Here is a 27,862-nt window from a genome sequence, read left to right as displayed (position 1 = left end):
GATGTGACCAGGCAATGTTTCACTAAGAGTCATGTCTGAACAAGAGTCGGGTCTGAACAAGAGTCAATTTTTACTAGAGTCATGCTTAAGTGCCATTGTGCACTTATTATTTTAAGCATAATCTCATTGAGTATTACATTGCAGCACATGTCCCCTAACACCTGACCTGACCACTGCCGTGATTTGTTTTCCACATGCAGCACGAGATCTACGTGTGATGTTCAGTCAGACATCAAACTTTGTGAAACATCCCCCAGACAGATTATTCAGGGCCCCGTTTCATGAATAACATTTTATGGTAACTTTGCCATTTTGGTAATTGAAACCTTGATTTTGATAGGTGGCTGAGCTGTCATGTAGCCATTGTAGTTACCAAAATGGCAAAGTTAACATCATCCTTGAAAGTTCTATATGAAATGAGGTCCAGGATTTGAATTAAGTATTCAAGACTAGAATCAATTACTAAGGACTAAAAACTCTTTCAGCTCTCAAGAACACAGGAGCAGTGGAGTCCACATTGGTTAGTTTGTCATTGATCGATGACTTCTTGTTGATCAATGACCCTTTTCAGGAAATATCGAAAAATCTTCCCAAGCTCCTCCTGAACCTGCGTGTGTAACTAATGTAAAAGCATTCACATTTCGTTGCTTCTTTCATCACTAATCTTCCCTGAAGTATGAAAAGTGGACTGACAACTTTACAAATCCATCCAAACACCCAGGTGTAGCGGACAGATGACATCCATGTTCCTGGAACTCTATGTCTGTAACAATCTGCTGACATCCAAAGGGCATAATGTTGAAGGAGGTGAGTATGCGCTCCTAGTCCTGAACAAATGATCCTAGGTCTGTGCTCGTGCATCTGTTTGCGCTTGTGTGAAAGTGAAACACAGTCTTTCACAATTCAAAGTCAATCCGTTAATGCTAGCTGTTTATCCTCGGATGATGGCCATTGTTCTCCTGTTCTTCTCTCTCCATGAGTTTCATGAAGTGATACCGCTGGAAAAACAAATCCTTGGCGAAGGCGTATAGTTCTAGGTCCAACAGGTTGACGGCCCGCACGGCCTCCATATCCGACTCTTGCATCGGTGAGGCATTCGCTATGGTCAGATTGGACTGATAGAGGGGGGTGTTGAATTTTATCTTAAACGTCCTCTCGAACAAGTACTGCGATTCACGCTGGAATTCCGTCAGGCCAAAGAAGGCCATGCTCTGGAGGTTCGCCTTTGCACTGGCCAGCATGATGCGGTTCCGGTCCTGCGTCGACATCCCTGTCTTGTTATAGCAATTAACGAGCGTCAGATCCGCAAGCATGCGCGTCTGTCTATCATTGGCCATGTTATGCGGGCATGACATGAAATCATGGAGAATCACACCCATCCATGTGCTGCCCTTGAAGCACATTGGAACCTGTTCTTCGGTGGCAGCGTGCCCACCGCACATGTGCCGCGACATCTTCCACGTGGCCCCTCGCTGCGTATGTCTCCACTCGCTGATATATCTTGACACTGGGTTACGAACCATAGTGATGTAGAAGTATCTGCAGTGTTATGAAAAAGATAAAAAAAGGAATTACACAAATGTATTGCAAAACCTGTCTATCTTTGAAAAGTCAGAAAACTAACTCTAGTTTTTTTTATCCTCTTTTTTACTAACACTTCCTCTTTTAATTAATACCTCATCATTGATAGCATTTTCAAATCAGGAAATTTTGTTTCAGAATAAGTACACTATATCCAGAGTTAATATTATCTAGCTATCACCATGTTGACAATGATAGGTACATTATCATTAGATTTGGCTATGAAAACAAAATGCGGAAGTTCATGGCCATATGATAAAGTTTGCAGTTTGCATTTAATATGAAAGGCCTTATAACAGCAAGAAAATCACAATACAAATATCATATTTCTACTTCCGCTTACGGCAATCGAAATGGTTGAGAATCGTATTTAGCACCAAAGATCAAGCTCTTCCTGTTAGTAAAAAATGTTCAGGACTTTATGATGAGCACGATGAAATGGCTCGTACACTTGGTACCACAAAACAGATCACTTGAACGTGGCTACAATTTACAAACAATCATAAAAATCAATTGCACGAATGGTCGATAAGCTTTGTGTTATGGGATGCGGGGGGCATTTCATGAAGTAGACTGTAGAAAACACATGACTACACAAGACAAGTAACCCTTCCTTGTGCTAAATGATGTATCCTTATGTAACTGACGCAGAGCCCAAGAACGTAGACCAGTCAGGCGTAAAGGTTGGCATAACTTCACCAACAGCCTCACGGAGTTCTATGACTTAGAGTCAAACTTAAATGCCATTTTGTATGATGTGCAACATGCAATCCTATTGATTAATATGCAGCAGTGCGCATCCTTTTGGTATGATCTGACCAATGCGGTCATGCCTTTTATACCACATGCAACTAGACATTTCAGTGCGCCTCTAGGTCATACTTAAAGGACAAGTCCACCCCAACAAAAACTTGATTTGAATAAAAAGAGAAAAATTCAACAAGCATAACACTGAAAATTTCATCAAAATCGGATGTAAAATAAGTTATGACATTTTAAAGTTTCGCTTCATTTCACAAAACAGTTATATGCACATCTCGGTCGGTATGCAAATGAGGGAACTGATGACATCACTCATTCACTATTTCTTTTGTATTTTATTATATGAAATATTTTCATTTTCTCATCATTGTCATGTGAAATGAAGTTTCATTCCTCCCTGAACACGTAGAATTCCATTATTTTAACATTTTGTGCTTCAGGCAAGGAGGTCCTAATTATCAAATTCGTAAAAATTGAAATATTGTATAATTCAAACAATAAAAAACAAAAGAAATAGTGAGTGAGTGACATCATCAACTCTCTCATTTGGATGTAACAGGCTCGTTCATATAACTATTTTGTTTGAAATAAGCGAAACTTTGAAATGTCATAACTTTCTTATTTTACATCCGATTTTGATGAAATTTTCAGCCCTGTACTTGTCTGATTTTTCTCTATTGATTCAAATCAACATTTTTCTGAGGAGGACTTGACCTTTAATCTTTGTGAAACACCCCCTAGGTTAGCTTTTCTAGGGAACCCTACCTCCGTCTGATTTTGATCCTCTCTTTCTTGTCCATTGCTTCTGGAACACATCCCTGCAGTTCTGTCCAGTCTGCATGGAGCCCACACAGCCATCCTGTGGACATCCTGCTGAAGAGCCATATCTGGTGCTTACTGGATGGACGGTAGCAGGAACATCGCTTGTGGGTCTTGATGCACTCGCAAGGTGAGCTCAGGTCTAGGTTCCTGGTCAGGTGCCTTCCAAGGGTGGTTCCGCCCGTCTTCTGGATGTGCAGGAAGACAATGACGTCGTTGCCGTTGATGTTGAAGATCAGGTCGCGGTCAAGGACGTCATCGGGGAAGTTCTTGTGATGGTACTCGGAAGGCTGGTGTAGCTGGGTGGAGGTGATTGAGAGGGAGTGCCTACCCGTACCATAGTGGACATACTTGCGCTCTGAAGAGCAGTTGTAGAAGATCAGAGCAAGGGTGAGGAGAAGAGATAGGATGAAGCCGTATCGCCACTTGCGGAGAATCGATGGAAATGGCTGCATGACAAAGGAAGACGTCTGGATCACAGCTTCCGATCAAAACATCTAGGAGGTACCCTCGGGTAATGAAACTATTCAAGTGTGATACTAGTGTAGTACAGTCACTCTGGCAGAAGTACACAAGTGCCACTAATAATTTACAGATTTGTTATTCCCTGTATCATTCACAAAATAACAATCAACAATTGTAATTTTGTCTCAATTATCGAAAGAAACTTGTATTATAATCAGTAAATGATCACTTCAATCAAGAAAGTTCAGTTTTTCAAAGCTTGATCACTTTTCATCCACAGTACAGTTTCGGGATTCCTTCCAAACCCTATGCATAACTTCGATCCACCATTCACGAGAGGTAGCCGGCAACATCGAGCTCTCCTTTTCTTGCGGAGTCCTTACTTATCCAAGCCCGCCTAGTTCATCCATCCAAACCTGTCCCTCACGTCTTGCTCGCACCGCACCAGGCCAGATCCACGAAGCCATTCATAAATGCGTCAAGGATGCGGAAGGGTTAGGCATTGTCTCACCCAGCGAGGGAGTCCTCCGCATGAAACAAGCAATCAGTCAGATGTCTCGCTCTGCCGATCTCACCACTGCATCAGCCTAGAATGACGATTGTCGGAGGCGTCCCGCCGTGATGTTATATAATTGGCAATCTGTGCAGGGGGGTGAGAGGGAGAGAGGATTTATCACTTAGAGTGAGAAAAATAAAATGGCTTTATTGAAAGTACATTGAAGGTGGGCAGAGGAAAGCATGAGTTGCTTCGGCTTTCATGAAGCTAAATTGAGAGAGGGTTGGCTTACTAGTTCCCCAATGATCGGTGTATAATGAAAGTATGGGATGAGAGAATGAGCTGTTCAGTATGAACTCTTGCAATCGAGGAAAATCTTTCCAAGGAATCTACATCTAAATTTCCACGTGTAAAATTCCCAAGTTCAGAGAAGGGGAGTATTGCAAAAGAGGAAATAAACTTTAAATCAATTGAAATATAAATTTTCATGTAACAAGTACAGACTGTGAGAATATTGCAAAAAAGTTAATGAACTAAAACTAAACCATGTTCACTTGTACAATATATCTGGGGCCCGTTGCAGAAAGAGTTGCGTTTAAATGCAAGTCAAAAAATCAATTGCAAGTCAAAAATGCGCGCTGTTGATTGGTTGAAAATCAAGTTGCCCATGATTTCTAGAGTTACGTTTGATTGCAACTCTTTCTGCAACGGGCCCATCCTTTTGATTTTTACATCCTGATTTATCACTTCTCCAACATCTTTCCTTGTTTCTGTTTTGATTTTTATATGCGTATCATCGTCCATTTCTTTCTTCTTCTCTCCCCTCTATTTCTCTATCATTTATCTTCTCTTTATTCCTTTCTTTCTTTCTCTCTATATCTTTTTGCATATCTCACTCTCTTCCCCGAAACTTTGACTTCTTTGTGCACTACATGTATGTCTCTCTTCTTCTAATATGTATTTCTTTTCTTCCCTCTCTGTCTGTCTCTACCTCTGTCCTTTCCCCCTCCCCCTTTCTCTACATAGCTCATCCTACTTGCTGCTTCAAAACCCGATTAAATATTCTTCATTAACCTACATTTCACAATCACCATACACTTTCAACTGTTGTAACTTTCTTTTCTCTGTCTGTCGCTTACTATCTTTTATGTAGAAACAACAGGAGATTCTGACAAAAGTTATATCTCAATATCGTAAGATTGTAAAAAAAAATGCATTGCCTCATTGGCAATTTTGCTATCCCATTTCTTTCTCCTAATCTTCCTTACCCTTCTGCCATCATCATTCAACACATACATCATCTTTCATTCCCTGTGCTATCATCACCTCTCTTACAATGATGCTCTCATTCCATTCCATGACACCATTCATTCACTTGATTAAGATGACCCCTCTCCCTCCCCTCCACTCTCTTCCCACCCCTCTCTCTCATCACTCACTTGCTATATTAGAGTGCTGCACTATTTTTTCCTCCATGTCATAAATATGCGAGTGATATTGATCAAGATGGCCAGATCATCAATCATAAGCACCCCAAAAATTGATCACCATACTTCTTCATCTCGCTCTGATAACGCGGCGCGTTCCCACGGCACCATTTTCTTGAACCTGCTTCACAAACCAGACAGCATTATGCAACTCAACTGCTCAGAGATCTTGCAAAAGTTCAACGTGCTGAAAAAGACTCAAGCTATGCAAGTGTTGTGTCATTATGGATATTAGAATTAAACTGCGCTGTTAGAGAAACTAATTTGGAACTAATGATACTTATTTCAAAATATGTGATGTGTATCCCCACTTTTGAAGTATGCAAACCTTGAAGTTATGGCAGTGGGACAGCACATTAAAGTCACATAATGGGGTAACATGGTAGAGTTAAACATGAAACTCATTTCAAAATAAGCTCAATAAAATGGTCTATTACCACTGCTCTGGAGTAGGTTCAATGACATTTGCTCTGGTGACAACTGCTTCGCTGTATATTCCACACACTAACCAACCACCAACTTCAAACCTGGATTTACCACTATACCACACGCTTAACCTAATAGAAAACCCTATTGCAACCCCAACCTTCACTCTCTATCTTAGAAAAAATTAATCCTGGAGTAATTGTCGCAGGAGCATATGAACCTAGATTCACTAATACCGTGTTTACACAGTGACACGGCTCGGGGGTTCGACACGCGAGCCGTGCTCAACACGGCAATTTTATGCTGTGTAAACGCGATCAGTGTGATCCGCGAGCCGTGTCAAACACGGCTTTTTTGATCCGCCAAAATCGTAGGTTTCAACCCGCGAGCCGAGTCAGACTCGGCAATTTTTTTCATGTGTAAACAGAAAGCCGTGTCGAACTCTCTTGACCAGGTCACTGCGCGCGCTTTCACTTTTGGCATTGTTGTTGTTCGCACGGACAAGATTCGATTCCGGCGGTGAATTTCCCGCGTTTAATTTGCGACGTCATAATTCTTCCGTTCGAGATCCGCGAGCCGTGTTGAACTCGCCTTTTTATATGTACGTATAAACGCGATCTCTGATCCCTTCTTCGCAGTGTTCAACCCGGCTCGCGGATTCAACACCCGAGCCGAGTCAATGTGTAAACACGGTATAACTGTTCCTATACCTATCCCCACCATCTTTACACAGCACTGCACCACAACTGCAACCAAACCCAACACGGTAATCAGTGAGTGGGACCACAGCCCAAACAAAATGAGACCTATGTCATTGAATTATGGATATGAATATTGAAACCCACTATGAAAACACCGAAGATGGAACAAGAAGGAGGGTTTATTACCTCGCTTTGATCATCCCTTGTCTGCAGAAAACAATATCCCGGGGCTGATAAGATCCCACTTGCCTATTAGCCCTCGGGGTTATATGAATATGATGCGCAAAAACATTATCCAAATCATACACATACTCAATGTTAATGGCATGCATCACAATCATGGATTCGATGTTGGTTATCTGACATATTTTGAAAACACACAAGTCAGTTATTTCATATTTAATAATTTTAATTAATTTGTATATATGAAATTAATTCTTATCATGAAAATTTACAATTTTCCTTTTGTTTTAGTAATTTTGATTTTTTTGGAGGGTCAAATATGAAATTATTTACAAGTTGTTTTTCTGCTATTACTACAGTTATAATCATCACAATTATTACCATCATTTAAAATTTTACCACAATTTTAATATTCTATTATCATCTACCTAAAGTACCTTTTTAGTTTTACAATCAAAATCAAAATTGATTTGGTTTGGAAATAAAATAAATAATTATTATTAAAATCTAAGAGCTTTGCATATAAAAATAAATAATTTTATGTTAGGTTCTTTTCGCATCGCTCTATATTTGAAACCCCCCATCTACCATCCCATTACTTCTATCCAGCTTCGCATGACAAATTTATCTCGCAATCATGCATGTTTGATTTATCTGACTCTCTGTCTAATGAATCTCTAGGGGTTGGAATAGAATAAGCTTTGATGTCATCATAGATGTAGCCAGGCATAGATCCAGGGAGGGGTGGAGGCCTATTTTGGCCTATTTTATTTCAGATACCCATTTCTATTATTGTTTTGCAGTAATCTATATCGAGAACGTAGTTGCAGCAAACAATTGTTTCATAAGAAAGTATTTTATATCAAGGTTCAATGTCACTATATTATCTTAGATTTAGATTTGGTACATTCATGTAAACTTATCGTTATGAAATCATGATTTATTTAATAGTTGAGAACCAATAAATCTGATATTTTACTAACACAGAAAGCATATGTGGGACAGTGTATTGCAGTGAATTGCTTGGCAAAATACCAGACATTTGATGGAATTCTGTGCTTATTTTGCTAATTCTCAGCAATTACATATTTTCTTCCAGAGCCATTTGGCACATTTTTTTAAATTCAATACATACAAATACTTTGGTGGTCATTTTATTGGATTCTGTTCAAATTCATTTCAACTGGAATTTATCTTCAATATATATTATATAAAGATATTTTTTTTTACCAATGGATACTTGGGTTTCCAATTTTCATCAAGTTAAAAAATATATTCTTAAAATCCCTGTTTAGTTTTTCATCTAAAAATGAAAGTTTCATTTTATCCGTAATCCTTCGGTAACTTGGCTATCATTAACAACGACTTGTATGGTACTTCTTTTTAAAAGTTAACTATTTATGAAATAATTCAACAATATTAAGGTTTTGATAGATCACAATCTTGCCTGTAACACCCTGTGTGCCAGCCTGTCTGTCTGTCTGGTTCTCTCTTATCACACAAAGAAATGGTGGATTCTTCTGATTAGGGCCTTTGTATATTCAAAATCTCATATTTGTATTTCCATCTTAATGTCCGTCATTGTAGTTCTTCCCTTTCCAAATGAATTGGACCGCTAATGAGTCTGTCAGGCCCTATTATTTTCCATTCTTCTCAAATGGGTTGTCTCCTTGTAAAATCGTCTCAATAGCACACAATTTCCAAGAAATATATTCTCAGAGATAATTATCAGTCTGCTTCAGTCCAATTAAATATGATAGTACTATGCAAAGAAAACAATGGAGCCACATTGAAGAAAAAGAAATCGTTTTTCTTGAAAGGTCAGAAAGGAAATTATTATCATCAAAACAACAAATACAGAACAGACCACTACTTCAGAAAAAAAAAAATATCAGATCAGACGTACTGTAGATGTTCAATATGTTTTGCAAAACGATGTTCAAGATGCTTTCCTCTTAAAAGTTTATTTGCTGTCTTTTACAATTGGAAGAAATTGTTTTTTTTAAGAAAGGACTTTAGATATTCACGACCAAACACAGAAGTAAATTAGAATGACTTTTGATTGATTTACTATAACATACAAAGTAATGCATACGTTATGAATCACAACTCATCAATGCTTTAATGTCTTTTTCAACTGGAAGAAAATGACTTCATTTAAAAGAAAAGGTTTCAGATATTCATAACCAAACACAAAAAGTAAATTAAAATCCCTTTTTGGTGATTTACTGTGTGCTCTCACATAAACAGGTAATGCATATTATATGAGTCACCACCGTAGAGCAATTATAAGTTAATACAAAAACACACATTGAAATTGTATAAATTTCGCAAGGTGTTGGCATTTATTATAAATGAACTGAATGCACAGATAATACAATTACATACTGAACTATCACGTAAGTATCAATACATAATGAAGGAATATGAGGTGCAATCTGTAAAATTGATTAATTTAGCAGATGGGGATAATGATCAATTCAATTAATTGTAAAAAAACCCAGCTCTTTGATCAACAACTATGCTTCTTCTTACAGGGCTTCAGGCTCATAGCTAGATACAAACTTTGTGGTGGTGGTAGTGAACATTCCCTGATTGCTAAGAAAGCGTGAATTCTTTAAAGTAAGTAACCAATGGACTGATGGCTTCAGGTCAACTCCAAGGGACATGGAAAATGCCTTGCCAAAGGAAACTAGTGAATCAACTTGGTATCGTTCCTCGGATCACAGGATAACTAGCCCAATGCTCTTCCAACTCAGCTATTATGCCTCCTTTAAGTTGAATCAAAATTGTAAGCTATGTAGCAAACTTGATTGGCAAGACAGTGGCAGACTATTGGGGCCCCATATCATTGGAGATCTTAATCTGAAGTGACTGATTTCATTTACTGAACATTAATCTTAATAATGCAATCCGCTCAAAGACGATCTTGGAATTCTTGCATTGGAATTTTCAGGGCAAGAAAGTGTTGTTTGCCATCCCTGTATTTCTTTGTTGTTGTTAATTTTTGTTATATCAATGGTGCCTAAAATTCTATCTGCTTCAGAGAAATAACACCTGGCAATTAAGTATTCCAACTCTTTTTTGTAATCTGATTGGTTAAATGAAGTCACATGACATGTAGTGGATTGCATTAATATTTCAGCATCAGTTTGCATTAGATAGGTAGAAGGGGGGGGGGGGGGAGGTAAGCCCAGAAGCTATATTCAATGCAAAACCTCTTCATATAAAGGGCAATCAAATGTTGCAGCATCTGGCAATCCTCATGCAATAACTGAGGTTGCCCTGACCAACAGTTTTTATAGAATGCATACATTTTCCTACTATGATGTATAAAATAAAGACAGTTGAATGGGACACTGATAATCCTGTATCATATTTGAGGGAGCAAGACGGTGGTATCGACCCACGACTGAACCCATGACCCACAGAATGAGAGCTAAGTGCCTTAACCAACACACCGCACTGCTCTTAGCGAGTTTGAAGTGTCCCCTGTATTTCAATGTGTTGATATTGTCACCCAAACGGTGTTGCACGCAATAAGCATGACGGCATATTGACATACACTGTCAGTCTTACGAAGCCATCCTGAGCTGATGATCTGTGACATGGAGTCCGGGGTGGCCATCACATGGATGAGGGCGACAAACATCATTAACCAAGCGGTAAACAAGCCCACTCGGTTTCGTCAAGGTCTGAATAGGATGGAGGGAGGAATTAATGAGTTTACTGATCACAGATACAGTGAACACTCTCAAGACTTTTAAAGATCAAATGGCAAATGCCACGGTGGAGAAGAAATAATCCAGATCGGCCGGAAAAAGATCCTCAATTACCCTAGTTTCTGTTACCTTACGCAAAGATTAGGGTGTTTAACATATCATTCTAGTTCAGAAATAAAATGTGATTAGCTGCAGATAAAATTTAACAGGAGAAACACAAGTGATAATTGTATTCATATGGATACAAGAGATAAATCAATAGTCTGACTCTGATATTAGGAGATAATTAAACCTGGACAAAATAACAAAGAACTAAAAAGCAAAAAAAAAAAATGTATACGGGTCTACCTTTATCAGTTAACAAAATTAAGCTTTTTTTTTCTTTTAGCCAAATGTATCCAGAAAAAATAATGACAAAAGAGAGAAACAGAATGATGAAAGAGAAGCAAAAAGAAATACAACCACCTAGTTTTATAAACAACAATCCCCTCCTTCAAAAAAAAATTTGTTCATATCTGGGAAATTCTGTAAAATTATCAACCATTTTGTACATCCAACCCCCATTTTTCTCAAGTTTTTTACTTCATTTTTTAAACTGACTAAGACCAAGTCATGGTCATTTGAGAGCATTACAGACTGTCAAAAGAGCAAGAAATCAGAGAAATTTTCATGAAGATCCCACTTATATTGGGTTGGACGAACATATTTTATGGAATGGCCCATCTTTGAATTTTTCACTTGTTCAGGAAAGGGAATAGACCAATTCATAGTTACTTCATGGACAATTTTGGTCAAATGACCTTTCATTTCTTTTATCATGATAGGCAGATTTCAAACCAAGATATCACATAAGCTGGCCTTACATAGCAGCATGAAGAAATTGAATAGACCAGGTGACTAGAATAGCACACCAATGAACACTTTATGAAGGTACTTTGTTGCATCCCTACTTTGAATGCATACCATAGCATGTTGCACAAAGTACTTGGCAAACTGTGAAATACCAGTCGTTCGTGGACGCATTGTTGTTTTTTGTGGATGTAAATGAAAACCACAATTCAAAAGAATATATGAATAATCAAGACATCAAAGTTGGTGCTTATCTCATTAGATTTTAAACCACCATGTCACTTTAGTACAAATGACCTTCTTCTGATCATGCGTAGAATCTTTTGATCATGCGCAGAAAGGAACTTCGAAATGGCTTATAGCTCTTCACGCCATCCCATTCAGTACACCATGGAAGCCATTGCAAAGAAAAGAAAAAAGAAGAGAGTTCAGAAAAGTATTAAACATGGGAAAAGGCAGGAAAATGGAAACATGAACTGAAACATGAAGGACTATGATTAATCGCGGCCATTGTCAGGTCACCCCCAGGTGTGCCAACATTTGTACACTTCCTCTGGGTGGCTGTCAAGGGTGTAGTCAAGGAGAACAGGGGAGCGTTTCATCAATACTTTCATCCGACAAGTTGTCAGATCTGACATCTTTCCTTGATTCTTATTGGCTGAGAGGCACTGTTCCTATGGTAACTGTCGGATAAACTGATACTTGTCGGATAAAACGTCCGACAAGTCCTTTCATGAAACGCTCCCCAGAAGTAGCTTGATGCTGCATTCACATTTTCCCTGCGTAGATATCATAGAATGTAGTAAACAAAATGTTAAAATGGCTGTTTTCGACTTGCCGTACGGCCACCGTAGGGGAAATGAGACTGTGCCATTAATAAGAGAGAAGAGAAAGGGAGGGAGAGAGAGACAGAGCAATTTAGAGAAAGAGAGCATGCATGCCAAAGAGAAAAACAAGAGTAATGAAATAGATATTGGGAGTGAGGTGGAGGCAAAATTTGGTTGGACAAAGGTGCGTCGGTAAGGCCCCCACTCAAATTTTAAAGGATTTGTTTTCAAATGGTTTCATATCGAAAGAGCATCTCCTTTAATAGGCAAGAACTAGCCTATCAACCTGAACCAAATTCAAATTCATAATCTATTTCAGTCCATGTTTGGGTATTCTTAAAGAACATAATTCATCTTTCGGATTTCAGCTTCCCCATTCCCTAGAATAAGAACTACAGAGCAGTAGAACCATCTCAGCCCCTCCACCATATCAGGAAAAAACTCAGCAAGAATGAAGAGGGTTGCACAGAAGTGGGAGGCAAGAGGAGGAGGAATGGGAGATAAAAGAGAAAAGTCCCAAGTAAAAAGGTAAAGAATCAATTTGCCAATGTCCTTAGGAAAGAGAATGACTCAGGAGTCAGGCAGAGCAGGGGCAGGTGGTTTCCAGGCCCCATTCTCACTAGAGAATAGGGAGTTTTTGCAACCATCACACAGGTGCTTTCTGAAATGCCGAGAATCTGTTGTGAAAAGTCCTTGCATTTGCAATTTTCCGTCAGCTCCGAATCGTGAGAGGATCTGCTGTCCCGGTTCACCGATTTGACGATGACCTCTAAGCTGTTCATTGTGATTTGACGGGCATAGATTTCTCAATGCTCTAGGAAGCGCCTACAACGTGGTTGCGAAAACTCGCTATTGAAAGACGAAAATCAACCATCCTTGGCTGGATTCACCATGGTGTTGCTGCAGGCACAGACCCTAGTAAAACTTTGATCTACAAGACGGGTCTTCACGCAAGATTCGCAGATATATATACATGTATATATAAAACTTGCTCTTTCAATTTTGCCTTCAGTATGTAAGTCATTGTACGTATAGGCTGCACTTCCAGACCACTTTACTTGAGTGAAGGGTTTGCATAGCAGACTAGATGTCACAATAACCCAACAGTCTCACAACGAATTAAAGGCATCCAATTTTATATACACACGTAGCTGTTACATAAATTATTTTAACTGTTGGTTTGGAAACATCAGATATCCACGTAGGGGAAATATGACTGCACCATTAACATAACAATTCCAATGCTGCACTCAAACAACACAATTTATTTCTGGCCCTAGAAAATTCTTTTCAAAGATGCTTATAAGTGCAAACCAAAGGTGTGTTCCATCAATTTTTTGTCAGCCAAAAAAACACAGAAACATCAAATGCTGAAGGCCAACATTTTGAAAGGAGAATGTTGAGAAACTATACCTCAGGCTTAGCTATCATAATTTCTATAGAAACTAACATAAAAATGTTATTTTGGTGCAAATGGGGTTCAATAATTAATTGAATGTCATCTTGTCTTCACAATCCTTGCTTTGCATTCTCGTTATTACATACAGTGGCCCGTATTCCGAAGTCAGGTTAAACTTAGACCATGGTCTAACTCTGTGTAAAATTATGGGAAGCCAAAAGAGTCAAAAATTTTATTACGTTGTATGTTTCTTATGTTTACTGTACTCTTTCCCGATTCATCCATGGTGAAGACAATCATCTTTTTATACTTCCTATACAATTATGAATGATTTGAGAGCCAATGAGCTGAAATATGATATATCTACTGTTAGTGATTTATGTAACAATTGGCTATCCATACTAAACCACAACTTTAAACCCCAGTTTAAGTTAAACCCGACTTCAGAATACAGGCCAGTATCTACAAATAAGATGGGGCTAAGTAGTATTCCAGGGAGTATCTCATCAAAGGACTGTTACCATGGGAAGTTGGGAACTGTCAGCTAAAACATCTGACAGTTCCCATGGTAACAGTACTTTTCAGCCGATTAAAATCAAGGAAATTTGTCAGAAGAAAAAAATGTTGGTGAGACGCTCCTCATGAGTATAACAAAGAAGATAAGTTTAAGTCCCGAGTGTAAATGGGTAAAGATAACGTGATCTTGTCTAGACAATCTGAGGGATACACTCACAGTTGGATTAGAAAGAGATCTGACTTGGAGCCCACTTTTTGAAGTCCACTAAATATGATATTGCCATAGTCTACATTCATAAATATTCACCTTGTTACCATGGCAGCATTTATCATATTGTTGTTGTGGTATTTTGTTGTTGCCTACTTGCTTTGTATCATCGATAATCAAGATAAAGTAAAGCTGAATGGACAAGCGTAATATTCTTTTCAATCAATCTACATGTACTCCAGTATTGCTAACTATATGTAAACAAAACAGTTGTATATGATATTCCACAAAACTCTTCATTTATGTCAATATCTATTCTTACTTACAGCTGCTGCAACTGAGTAATAGGTCCATGGTACAATGCAGAGAGTAATATTATTTATTCATAGTATTCAAGACAATCAATAAAGTTACCAAGCTAACATGCCCATTATTCGCAATCATCTCTCTGTCCTAATTAAGGTCAACAATACAATGTACAGTGGACCAAGAATCAGTTATTACTGCTAATTTGTATGTCCATGCATATTACATGACTAAAACAATTTATGGCTTAAGACACTGCAAGCTATCCCCCATATATACATTAAAGGAAATTAGCTCTAATTTTATCAATTTAAAATGTTAATATCTTTTGTAATATGGTGAAAACAGTCAGAATATTACTGTAACAGTTGGAAGTGTACAAGTTTTAAACATGTAGGCTTAATTGTAATTTGAATTTATTCAGAAACTTCATTTATATATGCATGGCCATTTTGTTACAAAATAATGATTAAAAAAAATCAACATCAAAATCATAAAAGAAGTATTAGAATAATTAGTGTAAGTGTTTTGGTGTATGATCTCACTAACCACATACATGTAGGCCTATGCTTTAAGAATTTTTATTCAGTTAAGTGTATTTCTTTTATTTCATAATTTTTGTTAAAAAAAGAGAGAAAAAAAGTCTACACTTTTCAATTTAAGGAACATTTTCAGGGCTTCTTTGTGTACACCACATTACATGTAATAATCGCATCAGAATGTTTTGAGATTGCATACAGTGCATAAAGCAGTTCATACAAAAGATTTACAATAAAACTGCTGTGTCCCTTTAAGGTTGGATTATATATCACTGCCTCTACTCACTCCAAACCTTATTATTACAATAATCAATCATTATTAGCTTGTCTCTTCCATGCAAACTACCAATGATCGCACTTTGTCATTGGAAGCTAATGAAGTGATACAAATTTATGTGTCCAATCCATTATTACTCCTGCCTACACGAAACTCGTCATTGGCTACTTTAATATGTAGGCCTGATTGGTGCACTTTATCACCACAACAATTTTTTTTTGAACATATTTATAGAATAATTTACAATTTTGTTCTCTTGTGAATTTGAATTGGAGTCCAAAATGAACAGTTCACCAACCATATTGTGTTAGTATTCAGAATACTGATTGACCGATTGATTGATTCATTCATTCATTCATTTACTGATTTCTACATTTATTTTCATTGGTAAGGGTGGTCTCTTCAGTACATAAAACATGTACATTTTTCGAGAAAGCCCTGTACATAAAACAATCATGATACAGTGTATGGCAATGAACAAGGTGAAAGTAATACGATAGAATTCAATTAAAAACAACATGCTCTATAAAAGAAATGAAAATGAAAATCAAATTTGTGCATTAACAATAATAATACATTGAGTGATTATAGTAGATGAAATTGGTACATCCTCAATGGAATTTAGACAAAATGGCTAGGAGGCAATTAGACCAAATGGATGGTAGACAAGCTCAGATTAGACCATGAAGAATGAACAGAAAATAGTCAATGCCTGTGTAGACCAATCTACAATCTACCGTTCTGACACTCCTTGTCACTCTACGCGTCATCATAAATATCAGAGATATCGGTTGCCATCTGGCCCTCGCGTTACAGATCATTAACAGGGCTCGTGGCGGAAAATCTATGTGATGTCCAAAATAGGGTGGTTTTATTTGCTGATTAAACACAGAGAAATCTGGAGCTCATCTAAATCGAGAGGCGGCTTGTCCGTGTTTTGGATCAGCTTCAGAAGGCATCTACAAGGAGCTTCAAGCTCCTATCAGGGTCCAGTTTCACAGACTTGTACTAGTTAACAAATGCATAATTTCTATATCACCTTTGCTATCAGCCAATGAAATCAAGCGATTCCAGTAGCTTTGAACTGTTAATGCAAATTTTGTGAAACGGGGCAGGTGGTGGTGGAGCCGTAAGCTTCTCTGGTGACCAATACGGTAATCATTTTACTTGGAAGAATTTGTGTAGTAAAAAAAAAATATTTCGGGCAGGTAAGGCTTTTGATCTGATATCCCTGGATCTTTAATCATTTATTTTATTGATTTCTGGAAACAGCTTTCTTTCAATGTCTTAATCATAATATTAAGACATGTCCTATTCTTCACAGCACAGTTTGTTACTTTGCAACACTTTTTGCATGGTCGATACTTCATACACTTTTCTATTTCTTTCAAACAGACTACATGCCGTTTTTAGCACCGCTAAAGTCACCATTTGATCGAACAATGTCACCGATGTCAATATATTTGATGGAACTCCCAAATTGCTGTGAAGGAACAAAGCGTGAAGGATGCGTTAAAGTACTTTAGAGAGTGTTTAAGTGTTCTAAGGAGATTGATGCTTGATCTTTTAAGGGCCTTCATGCGTCCATTTAGAAACATGGGATGCTCATGGATGACCCAATTTCAGATTACACACACCTTCGTGGATAGTGGCAGGATGCTTTAAAACGTGATGCACTGTAAATACATGTACAAACAACAAAAACAAAACAAACATATCCATGTGGTGCATCACAGGTACAAAATTCAATTTTCAAGGATATGACTTAAATCCAGATTAGTTGTTAATAGTGAATTAAACTATTTTCAAAAGTGAATTCCATTAACATGCATTGAATTTTACTTTTCTTTGAGAATGAAATTCAATCTTTCAGGGGTTAATCCAACTATTTTTGAAATTGAATTGAAATCAACTTGGAATGAAATTCCATCATGCCTTGCTTTGAATTCTACTGTACTTTGGGAGTCAATTCGTAAATAGGCCTAAATGTAACATTCCATGATGATATAATAGAACCCTTGAAAAGTGGTTAATTTTGAAAGTAAAGCATCTGGTAAAATAAAAAATTTGAGGAAATTGACATGGCTCCTTCCTTCCTCACAACATACATGGCCATAAAAGTTATTTAAGCTAGTAAATCATTAAAATGCAATTAACCTTGTCAATTTCATCAGAAACTACTCAGTAAAGTACACATGATGGAGTGCTGTGTAACAGAATTTCAGAGAGGATATTTGCCCCCAAAATGACAAAAAGCTAGTTAAGCTTTGTCATTTGCATTATCATAGACCTGCATGTACAGTCTAAAAAGAAAAGAAAAAATCGAATTAAACTTACACTGGCTGTGCTGTCTGTCAAACTAAGGATTTGATTTGAATATAATTTCAATCCATAAGATTCATATTTCAATCTCAGGATTAAAGGAGTTGCAAGATATGTATTACATTATCAATCATTCCCAGATGAATCTGGTTTTATACTGCAAAAGAACTGATGCCATTAATCAGTGTAATCCTGAAGTTTGTGGGCACAATCAGCATTGCTAGTCTGATGTGTTGCTTGAAAGTTCTCACACGCAAGAGTGTTGATGACTGGATAGGATTCTAACACGTTCTAATCAATGATGTCATGCCAAACAAGGTTTCATTGAAATCATGGAACAAGATAAAAGCTAATCACCTGTTCTAATAATAGAACTATCTCTAGAAGGGTCGTCTCTATCAGCCCGAGTTTTAAAATCATCCCAGATTAATCCAAGAACACCTTGCCAGCCTTGGACCCCATTCTCATTATACTGCCATAAAAGTACATGTAATGAGAACACTCGAAGTGGTCTACGATCTTCCAAACCAGTTCGGAAAGCCATCCCCCCCCAATAATACATCAAAACAATCTAATAACAAGTGGAATGCCTCTGGCCGTCTCACCTGCATCACGCGGTTCAATATAGCAGCAGTGCTGACTTTGCATACTACTCTAACTCGCACAAGATGTTCAGTGATACATGGTTACTCTTATGTCCTCTTTTTATGAACTAGACCAATAAACTTACAGAGATATGATGGTTATTCAACAAAAAACCCCAACATGGCCAAAGTTCATTGACCTTACATGACCTTTGACCTTGATCATGTGACCTGAAACTGGAACAGGATGTTCAGTGATACTTGATTACTCTTATGTACAAGTTTCATGAATCAGATCCATAAACTTTCAAAGTTATGATGGTAATTCAACAGATACACCCAATTCGGCTAAAGTTCATTGACCTTTGACCTTGGACATGTGACCTGAAACACGCACAGGATGTTCAGTGATACTTGGTTACTCTAATGTCCAAGTTTAACGAACTAGACCAATAAACTTTCAAAGTTATGATGGTAATTAAACAGATACCCCCGATTCGGCCAAAGTTCATTGACCCTAAATGACCTTTGACCTTAATCATGAGACCTGAAACTTGCACAAAATGTTCAGTGATGCTTGATTACTATTACGTCCAAGTTTCATGAATCAGATCCATAAACTTTCAAAGTTATGATGGGAATTCAACAGATATCCCCAATTCGGCCAAAGTTCATTGACCCTAAATGACCTTTGACCTTGATCATGTGACCTGAAACTTGCACAAAATGTTCAGTGATGCTTGATTACTATTATGTCCAAGTTTCATGAATCAGATCCATAAACTTTCAAAGTTATGATGGGCATTCAACAGATATCCCCAATTCATCCAAAGTTCATTGACCCTAAATGACCTTTGACCTTGGTCATGTGACGTGAAACTCGTGCAGGATGTTCATTGATACTTGATTAACCTTATGTCCAAGTTTCATGAACTAGGTCCATATATTTTCTAAGTTATGATGACATTTCAAAAACTTAACCTCAGGTTAAGATTTCGATGTTGATTCCTCCAACATGGTCTAAGTTCATTGACCCTAAATGACCTTTGACCTTGGTCATGTGACATGAAACTCTAATAGGATGTTCAGTAATACTTGATTAACCTTATGGCCAAGTTTTATTAACTAGGTCCATATACTTTCTAAGTTATGATGTCATTTCAAAAACTTAACCTCAGGTTAAGATTTGATGTTGACGCCGCCGCCGCCGCCGTCGCCGTCGCCGTCGGAAAAGCGGCGCCTATAGTCTCACTTTGCTTCGCAGGTGAGACAAAAACTCAGAATGTACCAAAGGCAATATGCAAATAGCAAAACACATATTGTCCTTCAAATTAAAAAAAAAAGATGAATTTAAAAGATTATTCATTTTCTCTTTATTGAATGGCTGAGCATAGTTTTGTCAACAAGTAAATCAGCTGGTGACATCAATTGCAAATAAAAGTTGAAAAACAATCATTTTTTTTTTTGGGGGGGGGTCCTGAAAATTTGGGTAAATAAGCTTTTGTTCTTACAAAGCATGACTTTGAACCTCTTTACCAATTCAAAGTTGACTTTTATGCTGTTTGAATTTGTAAACATTTCTAGCATCTGTAACATACAATGCAAAACATCAAAATAGCTTCGAGGGTATAATGTTAGTATCTTGAATCTTCAATTGAACTAATATTTCCCAACCACAGCATAGAATACTATCGAATAGGATTATAAGAGTTAAACTTGTAATTTAATGAAAGAGAGTGGCTGTATTGAATGCATGTATTCTATAATGTATATGTTGCGCTGCAGCAATACAGACTTGGCACTGAGTGCTCCAGTATGTCGTGCCCTTGGCCATAATATAATTGGGTTTACACAGTTTCATCTATGAGGGAGCTAGACTCAGCTAGTCTAGTAAATTGTACTTTGGCATTTCCAAGGACCCTTTCTTACAATTATACTTGAACTCTGAAGTCATTTCATGAAGAGGCAGGGGAGGGGTTTTAAAAAAATTTAAGTGACTTTTAAAATATAATATTCCCAAATAAGGAGTATACTTACTTACTTATGTAGATTAAAGTGATTGGTTTACATTGGTTTGACTTTAAAAAAATCTGAGCTAGAAGGTCACACTTGTAACCTGTGTCTGCGATATGTTACAAAAATAAAGCCCAGAAAAAAATGTGTTCGAAAATAATTTTTTAGTGCTTCAAAAATTGAAATATAAAATGACTGGAAACACCATCTTAATTTCATCCCATACACTTATGTGTACTATTTAGGCATCTAGAATACACCTATTTACAAAATTTGGGTTTGCCTTGTAGTTTTAGCTGTTCATTCTCAATAATGGTTGTTTTCAGGGTTTATTAGTTCTAATACATGCACTTGTACACATGTTTCATCTTGGTTTGAGAATTTTTTAAATCGGCTGCTCACCAAGTCAAACAATACCTTTAAGAGTGCGAACAAAATTGAAGGAGTCTGCAATAATGATAGCATTGAATAACTACATGTAGTAACTCGCATACATTCGTAATTCCGAAGCTTCGTTATTCCCAAGGTTCGGATATTCCGAAGGTTTGTTATTCTGAAGGTTCATATTTCCGAAGGTTCGTAATTCCGAAGGTTCGTTAGTCAGAAAACTAAATGATTAACTAACCTTATTTCATTTTAGGACTAACGGACCTTCGGAACAACGAAACTTATTTCGGATTAACGAACCTTCGGAACATCAAACCTTATTTCGTTTTCGGATTATCGAATCTTCGGAATAATGCCACAAATGTTAGGATTAACAAACCCTTTTATTTTTTCGGATAAACGAACATCGAGGTATAGGCAATTTACGTGTTTTGGAATTACGAACCTTCGGAATAAAGAACCTTCAGAATTACAAAGTGTAACCGTAGTAACTAATGTACAATTTTGGTACATTCTACATTGTTGAGGGTTAACACACATGTAGTCTCGGCTAAGAATGACTTCCTATGAAGTACAGTGATATCACAAAAATTGATATCTATCAGATTGAATATTTTTTCTCACCAAATAACAGCACAGGAAATGCATCAGGGAGATGGACGATTTTGCCCTCATGGTGGCAGAAAATTGACGCTAAAATTTGCTAAATGGAATGCTTTGGGGGCCCAATTTCTGATACAACAATATTCAGGAACATTCAGAAAATCAATATTCTACATACAGCAGAATAATGAGACATTTTTAAAGCATAATTTGTTTAGAACCTTAAAAAAATGAAAATAAAGTAAAAATAAATGAATAAAAAACCCTTGAAATAAAAACATAGCCCCCAAATTCAGCAATTTGCCCCAATGTGCCAAATAAAAAAATCCCCTAAAAATTAAAAAAATACATTTCTTACCTTGCCATACAAGCAATATAACTCCATAAATAATAATTCATCCCTATATAAGGAACAGTAATCAAACTTGGGCTAGTTTCACAAATTGATCTATTTTTTTTTCATTTTAGAAAAGGAACACATGAAATATAATCTCGACAATTAATCATATTGTGAGGAAGTACGTCATTGCTATCATATCATAGTGCATGATAAACGGACAGAGGAAATGAACTTGATGAAGTGTGGGAAGTGAAGTGGAAAGAAGAAATTCAAATCAAATGTCAGAACTTGTAGCAATCGCACATGTATCAAAATGGAAATTCCCCCCCCCAAAAAAAAAAAAAAATTAAAAAAATATTCAATAGTCTTTTCTCCAGAGGAGAATTAATCTAATTTCCTACAAAATATGAAAGTGAAACTGTGGAAAAGTCACTGGTAATAAAGGACAACCCTTTCCGAATTCTGATTGCAGCTAGGCGGCCTTTCCGAATGGACCCAAAAGTAGGGTATTTTTGGAGCTTTGATGCATGGAATCAATATCAAATATGAACTCGAGTTGTGGCAACAATCACAATATGGACCACCTAAGTATTTATTTAAATGAAAATTATTTGCAATACGATACTCAAGGCTCCACACTAACTTTTTTTTCTTGGTGGCCCGATCGGTCCACCAAAATCATCAACTTCATATTCTTGGTGGCCCCAAAAGCAAATTTGGTGGCCCTAAAACAATAGAAAACATTACAATTTATCAAAACTCTGATTGCCCAACTTGGCCATCAATTGTAGGCTTTTACAGAATTTTGTGGCCCAACTCTTATTTTTGGTTGCCCAGGGCCACCGGGCCACTGGGCCACTGCAGATGTCTAGCCCTGCGATACTGGAAGAAATTTGTTTATAAACAGTACTTGTGAAATAAGCAATAAAATAAAATTTCCTCTTGGTTGATGCAATGAATCTAGAAGTATTTTTCTATTGTCTATTGAAGTGTTCAATATCAGCACATGCCCATGAATGCTTATCTGTGTTGGTGATTAAAATAAGGTTGTCAGCCATGATGGAATAGTGTGTGGCTAACCAAATCTATGCCATAACTAATCAGATCAATATCTACATGTATGATGACAAGGAAACGATCACCCATGATTTTCTCAAAATTGCTGCTCACTGCAATTAAATAGTTTAATTAACTCTAACATGAAACATAGAAACTGCACCCATACTGTTGTATGCTTTGCTTAGAACTAGAAAGGTGTGATTTCTGAAACTAATGATACTTGGACACAAGAGTTTGTGTGCTTCTAGCCTGACATGATACTGACTTCAATACCATGAAATTATGCCGATAAAAAGGCCTCACTTTTGAATTAACTTCAATATGACACATGTTCATGAGGAAAGCAATGGATGGATGAAAACAGAGAAACAGATTGCAACTGGGAGGTGAGAAACAGTGAAGGGTGTCGGCTTAAACTTCTAATCATAATCTCGTTTCAAACAGCCCGGGGGAAATCTATTGCATTCCTTAGCACCGGCTAATGCCTGGATAATAACATTAAGTGTTAACGACTGCCGAGAGAAGCCGCGCGACAGAGAGAAACACGAGCTGCTGGAAATGAGCAAGATGGGGGATGAAGGAGGATTGAAAAAAGAAAATAACTGTACATTAATACTCTTGGTTCTATTTGCGGGGCCCGTGTGCCGGCCGATTGGATTACAAAGAAGCCAAATCAAATTCTCACTAATCTTTTCACGAACGGTAAACACGGAGGATTGCCCCCTCTGTCGCCCTCACGGGCCAGGTATCGATGGACGGGCGTATTAATATGCCGCTTCCTACTTGAGTGCCTGTACGAGATCACTGGACATAATTACGATGAAAATAAATCGCATTAGAAAGGATGATGCTACTGTATCCAAGGCTTCTAAAAGAGAGAGAGAGAGAGAAAGAAAAGCAAACAGAAAGAGAGAGAGGAAGTGACTGAAAGAAAGACAGACAAAAAGGGAGGTGGAGGCTTTTCAAGCTTCATAACCCCAGTCACATTTCCCCAATGGCGGCTGTACGGTGAGTTGAAAACAGCCGTTAAAACATTTTTTTGTAATAACTACATATACAGTCAAACCTGTCTACAGTGGCCAGTAAAGGGAAACGGAAAATGTGGCCACTATAGACAGGTTGGCGGACATCTTGAATTTACCATGTATTGTAGGTACTGTGCAATGTACTGGACATACAGGCCCATATTCTGAAGTCGGGTTTAACTTATACCCTTTTCATAAACCCATCCTCCAATTAGCCGCCTAAGAGTAATGCGGATAATTCAATAAAAATTGCGTTCACAAACTCCGAAAATAAGCTGCATTATTTTTACGAGCGCCCGTCCTGAAAAAGGCGGATAATCGTCATGACAACTGGACACGCCCCCTCCGATGTGGTTGTGTTGGAAAAGGGTGACCTTGTGACCGCACCATGGCAATTATCCGCATTATTTGGAAATGCATTCATAAACTCAAAATCTTGTCCCGATGCTGCTATTATGCGGATAATAGCAGCATCAAAATAATGCGGATAACTCTGGTCCTCCTCCAATTTTACGACCAAATTATGCTGCTATTAGCCGCATAATTGGGTTTATGAAAGGGGTATTAGACAACAGTCTAACTCTGCTAAAATTATGGGGAACCATAAGTTCAAAATTTCTGTTTATGTTGTATATTTCTTATGTTTACTTTTTGTTTCCTTTTGCTTTCATAATGAAGAAAAATACTTCAATTATCTTTCCCTGACAATTATTAACAATTTGGGTGTCATATGAGTCAATAAATTGAATGTGTACTGTTAGTGATTTGTGCTCTAATCGGCTCTCCATAGTTAAACCACAACTTTAAACCAGGCTTTAATTTAAACCCGCCTTCAGAATACGGGCCAGTGTCTTTAATAACTTCAAGTTAAAAAAAAAACAATATTGCATTCATGTATCTAATTCATTCAACTAAATACTTAGCGTATTATATCAATGAAAATAAAGTTTGTTCAACCTTAATTAGATTTTTTTCTGACAGAAATAAACTTATGTTAGATGATGCTCAAATTAATATAAAACAATAATGGAAGAAGCCATGGCTAGCTGAGGTCATTCAAAGAAGGAAAGTTTTTCAAAACATTTTGAAATACGAGAATGTTGTTTGTATTCCTCCCATTATTTTTGGCATTTAGGAATGTTGAGCCATCCAAGCACAGGAATAAATCATATCCAGATAAACTTGCCTTGGCAAGAATCCACATATGATTGGATCAAAACATAGAGCAATGACAATGAAAATGTCATCAAAGAATGTAATCTCGCTGCCATCTGTTGATTATATCACTTATTATACTAATTATGCTACAGTTTATATCATATTCATGTTTATTTTTTCTACGCTTAAATAGAAATATTCATGTTATGATCTCCTTCAGCAGGTATGGCATGATCAACTACTGGGCAATTCCATAAAACAATCAACCTTTTTGTATAATGTCCAATCCCCATTTTTCTCAAGTCTTACTTCACTTCATAAACTGACCAAGTCATGGTCTCTTGAGAACATTACTGACTGTCAAAAGAACAAGAAATCAGAGACAGAAAATTTCATGAAGGCCCCCATGCATATAGGGGGTCTGATGTCCATATTTCATGGAATTGCCCTATTGAACAATTTCTTCCAATCTTTCCTTTGTGAAGAGCAGTAATTCTGAATAATCTTGATGATTAAAATACACATTCCTCTCTTTCAATCCAGTCGAATTGATATATTTATTCAAGAATACATGACTTCGTAGACATTCTTCTCCAAATGTCCACAAAGACATACACAGAAACAATGTTTCTCAGAATCATGATTATTATCTGACCATATTCCTGTACATGTATCATATTCTGTTAATAGTGGATTTAATGATGAGTTGAAAGTGAACAATATTCCAGAATTTATTGAGCAATGCATCATATACTGCATAAATCTCTTCCCTTTCAAACAAATTAAAGTATTGATCAAATTCATGTTTTGTCAATACTGAGCAGAAAGCATTTCAAAGCAAAGAAAGAAAGATAAAAACATATGGGAATGACTTTTTCAGCATTCTGCTTTAAATTGGCAATGTAACAACTCATTAGCATTTCAGAGATGAACGCATGATGCTGCTTCTTATACGCAGGGTCAAGTGTGTGTACAACATTTTTTTTCCCTCCACCGCGAAGGTATTGATTGAAATTCGATCGACTCGCGTAGGATTAGGTGGCGGATTTGCCATGCAATAAGGAAGGCCCTCTTGACGTGTTTTAAGGGGGAAATCAACGTGACAAGCTAAGTATCCTTTATTCAATCCTTCCTTTCATTCCCATCTCTCCCTCATTCTATCTATCCCTTTATCAATCTTACATATCATCTAATTTGTCTTGAATTTTCGTTTCACACTTGTGCCATTTACAATTTCACTGTGGCATTTCAATTTCATTTTCCCCCATCTATTCTCATCGCCTCTCTTTCTTTTGATCTGTCTCTCGCTCCCTCTCTCTATTTCTGTCCTTCATTTCCTTCCATTCCCTCTTTCCCCACAAAGTATTTATCCTTCATACTGTGTTTCATTATCTCTCCCTCTCTCTCTCTTTCTTCTTCTCACTCACTCTTTCTTCTCACTCTCTTACTATCCTCTGAACCTGTCAGACTTCATTCTAACATTTTCCATGATCATTTTTTTTTTTTACTTTCTCGTCTGGATCTGTAATATAATCTCTAAAAATAAAAGGAAAAGTTGATTAATTTCTAAATTTTCTTTCCTTTTAACCAAGCATTCTCCTCTCCCCAATACATTAAATACTATTAAGCAAGGGTGGATCTCAGTATTTCATAAAAATCTTAATGCTACAACAATTTTATGTAAATTTGTCTTTCAATAAAAACATTTTGGTCAGTGACTTTCCTTTTACAAATAAAAGACAATCGGATTGGAGGGATACTATTATTGACGTAAAATATACTAATCTTTGTATCAAAAATGAAATGTGGTCTCAATCATTAAACATGAATGAAATGGAGGAAATGTTAATTCGCTGCACTATTTATTGTTTAATAATTGTTTGGTTGTTGCTTAGTGCGATGAAAACATAAACAAGCATATTCAATTGCACAGTTGTGTGGTGATTAAACATTGTTTTCATTCATCTACTAACCTTGCATCGACGAGACTTCCGTTTCCAATCCTCCCGAGCTAAATATTCCGTCTGGAAATAGAGCAAAAAGAAAGAAAAATACATATATAAAAGACAATTACAGATTCACAAATATTATACTCTACTACTTTTTACTTCCTATTCATGCTAAACTGGATTTCCAATTTCATTCTGATGATTTCCTTTCTTTAGAAACATAAGCAAATTTGCTGTACATTAAATCTCCTGAGAAGTAGTATCAAAATCATTCTTTGGCTAATTAATAGAAATTCATTTTGATAATACTTTTTTGGTGTATTTTCTTCTTCCTGAAAAAAAAAACAGAATAAGGAAAGACATTGTGTTTTTTTTGTGCTTGCTGAATAGATTGAATTTGAATTCTTAATTGCAGTGCATAAACAAAAAATGCAAAAAAAAATGTATTGTTTTGAAGAAAATATGAAGATTTGCAATTCTAACTCAAGAAGTTTATAACAATGTGGGGGAATCCAAATGATTGGATTATCAAAATTTATCACAATAACAAATCTATATCATCCAACAAATTCACAATACAAAACTATTTTATGCATGCAGTGTACCTGATCAATATTTCAGAAGCAATTTTAGATGTTTATTGATGAAACAAATAATGCTTGGAAAAAAACTCTTCTTATAACTCGACCTCTTAAACACAATCCTTTGGAGCAAGAAGGGTCCTAACTCTCCGTACAAGCAAACAGAAGAACGTCTCTCTGGCTCTTAACACTTCTCCATCAATGTCCACTTAATCCAATTGGTTTCCAAAGAACAAAAACAATGTTTTCTATTTATGGTACATATCATATATGCCACT

General features: G+C 36.9%; 1 protein-coding gene across 1 annotated transcript; it reads right to left on the bottom strand.

Annotated features, from left to right (window-relative positions):
• Positions 1 to 82: 82 nt before the first annotated feature.
• Positions 83 to 27,078, bottom strand: LOC121429416 (heparan-sulfate 6-O-sulfotransferase 3-B-like). The gene is made up of 3 exons (XM_041626395.1): positions 27,028 to 27,078; positions 3,109 to 4,267; positions 83 to 1,539 (listed from the first exon to the last, which is right to left on the bottom strand). The coding sequence occupies exons 2-3, from the start codon at positions 3,615 to 3,617 to the stop codon at positions 924 to 926; spliced, it is 1,125 nt and encodes a 374-aa protein (XP_041482329.1). The 5' UTR covers positions 3,618 to 4,267; positions 27,028 to 27,078; the 3' UTR covers positions 83 to 923.
• Positions 27,079 to 27,862: the final 784 nt, after the last annotated feature.

This window comes from Lytechinus variegatus, chromosome 16 (assembly GCF_018143015.1).
Source record: "Lytechinus variegatus isolate NC3 chromosome 16, Lvar_3.0, whole genome shotgun sequence".
NCBI classification, from domain to species: Eukaryota; Metazoa; Echinodermata; class Echinoidea; order Temnopleuroida; family Toxopneustidae; genus Lytechinus; species Lytechinus variegatus.
The sequence above is the reverse complement of the archived record's forward strand: the minus strand, read 5'-3'. Positions and strand labels throughout refer to the sequence as shown.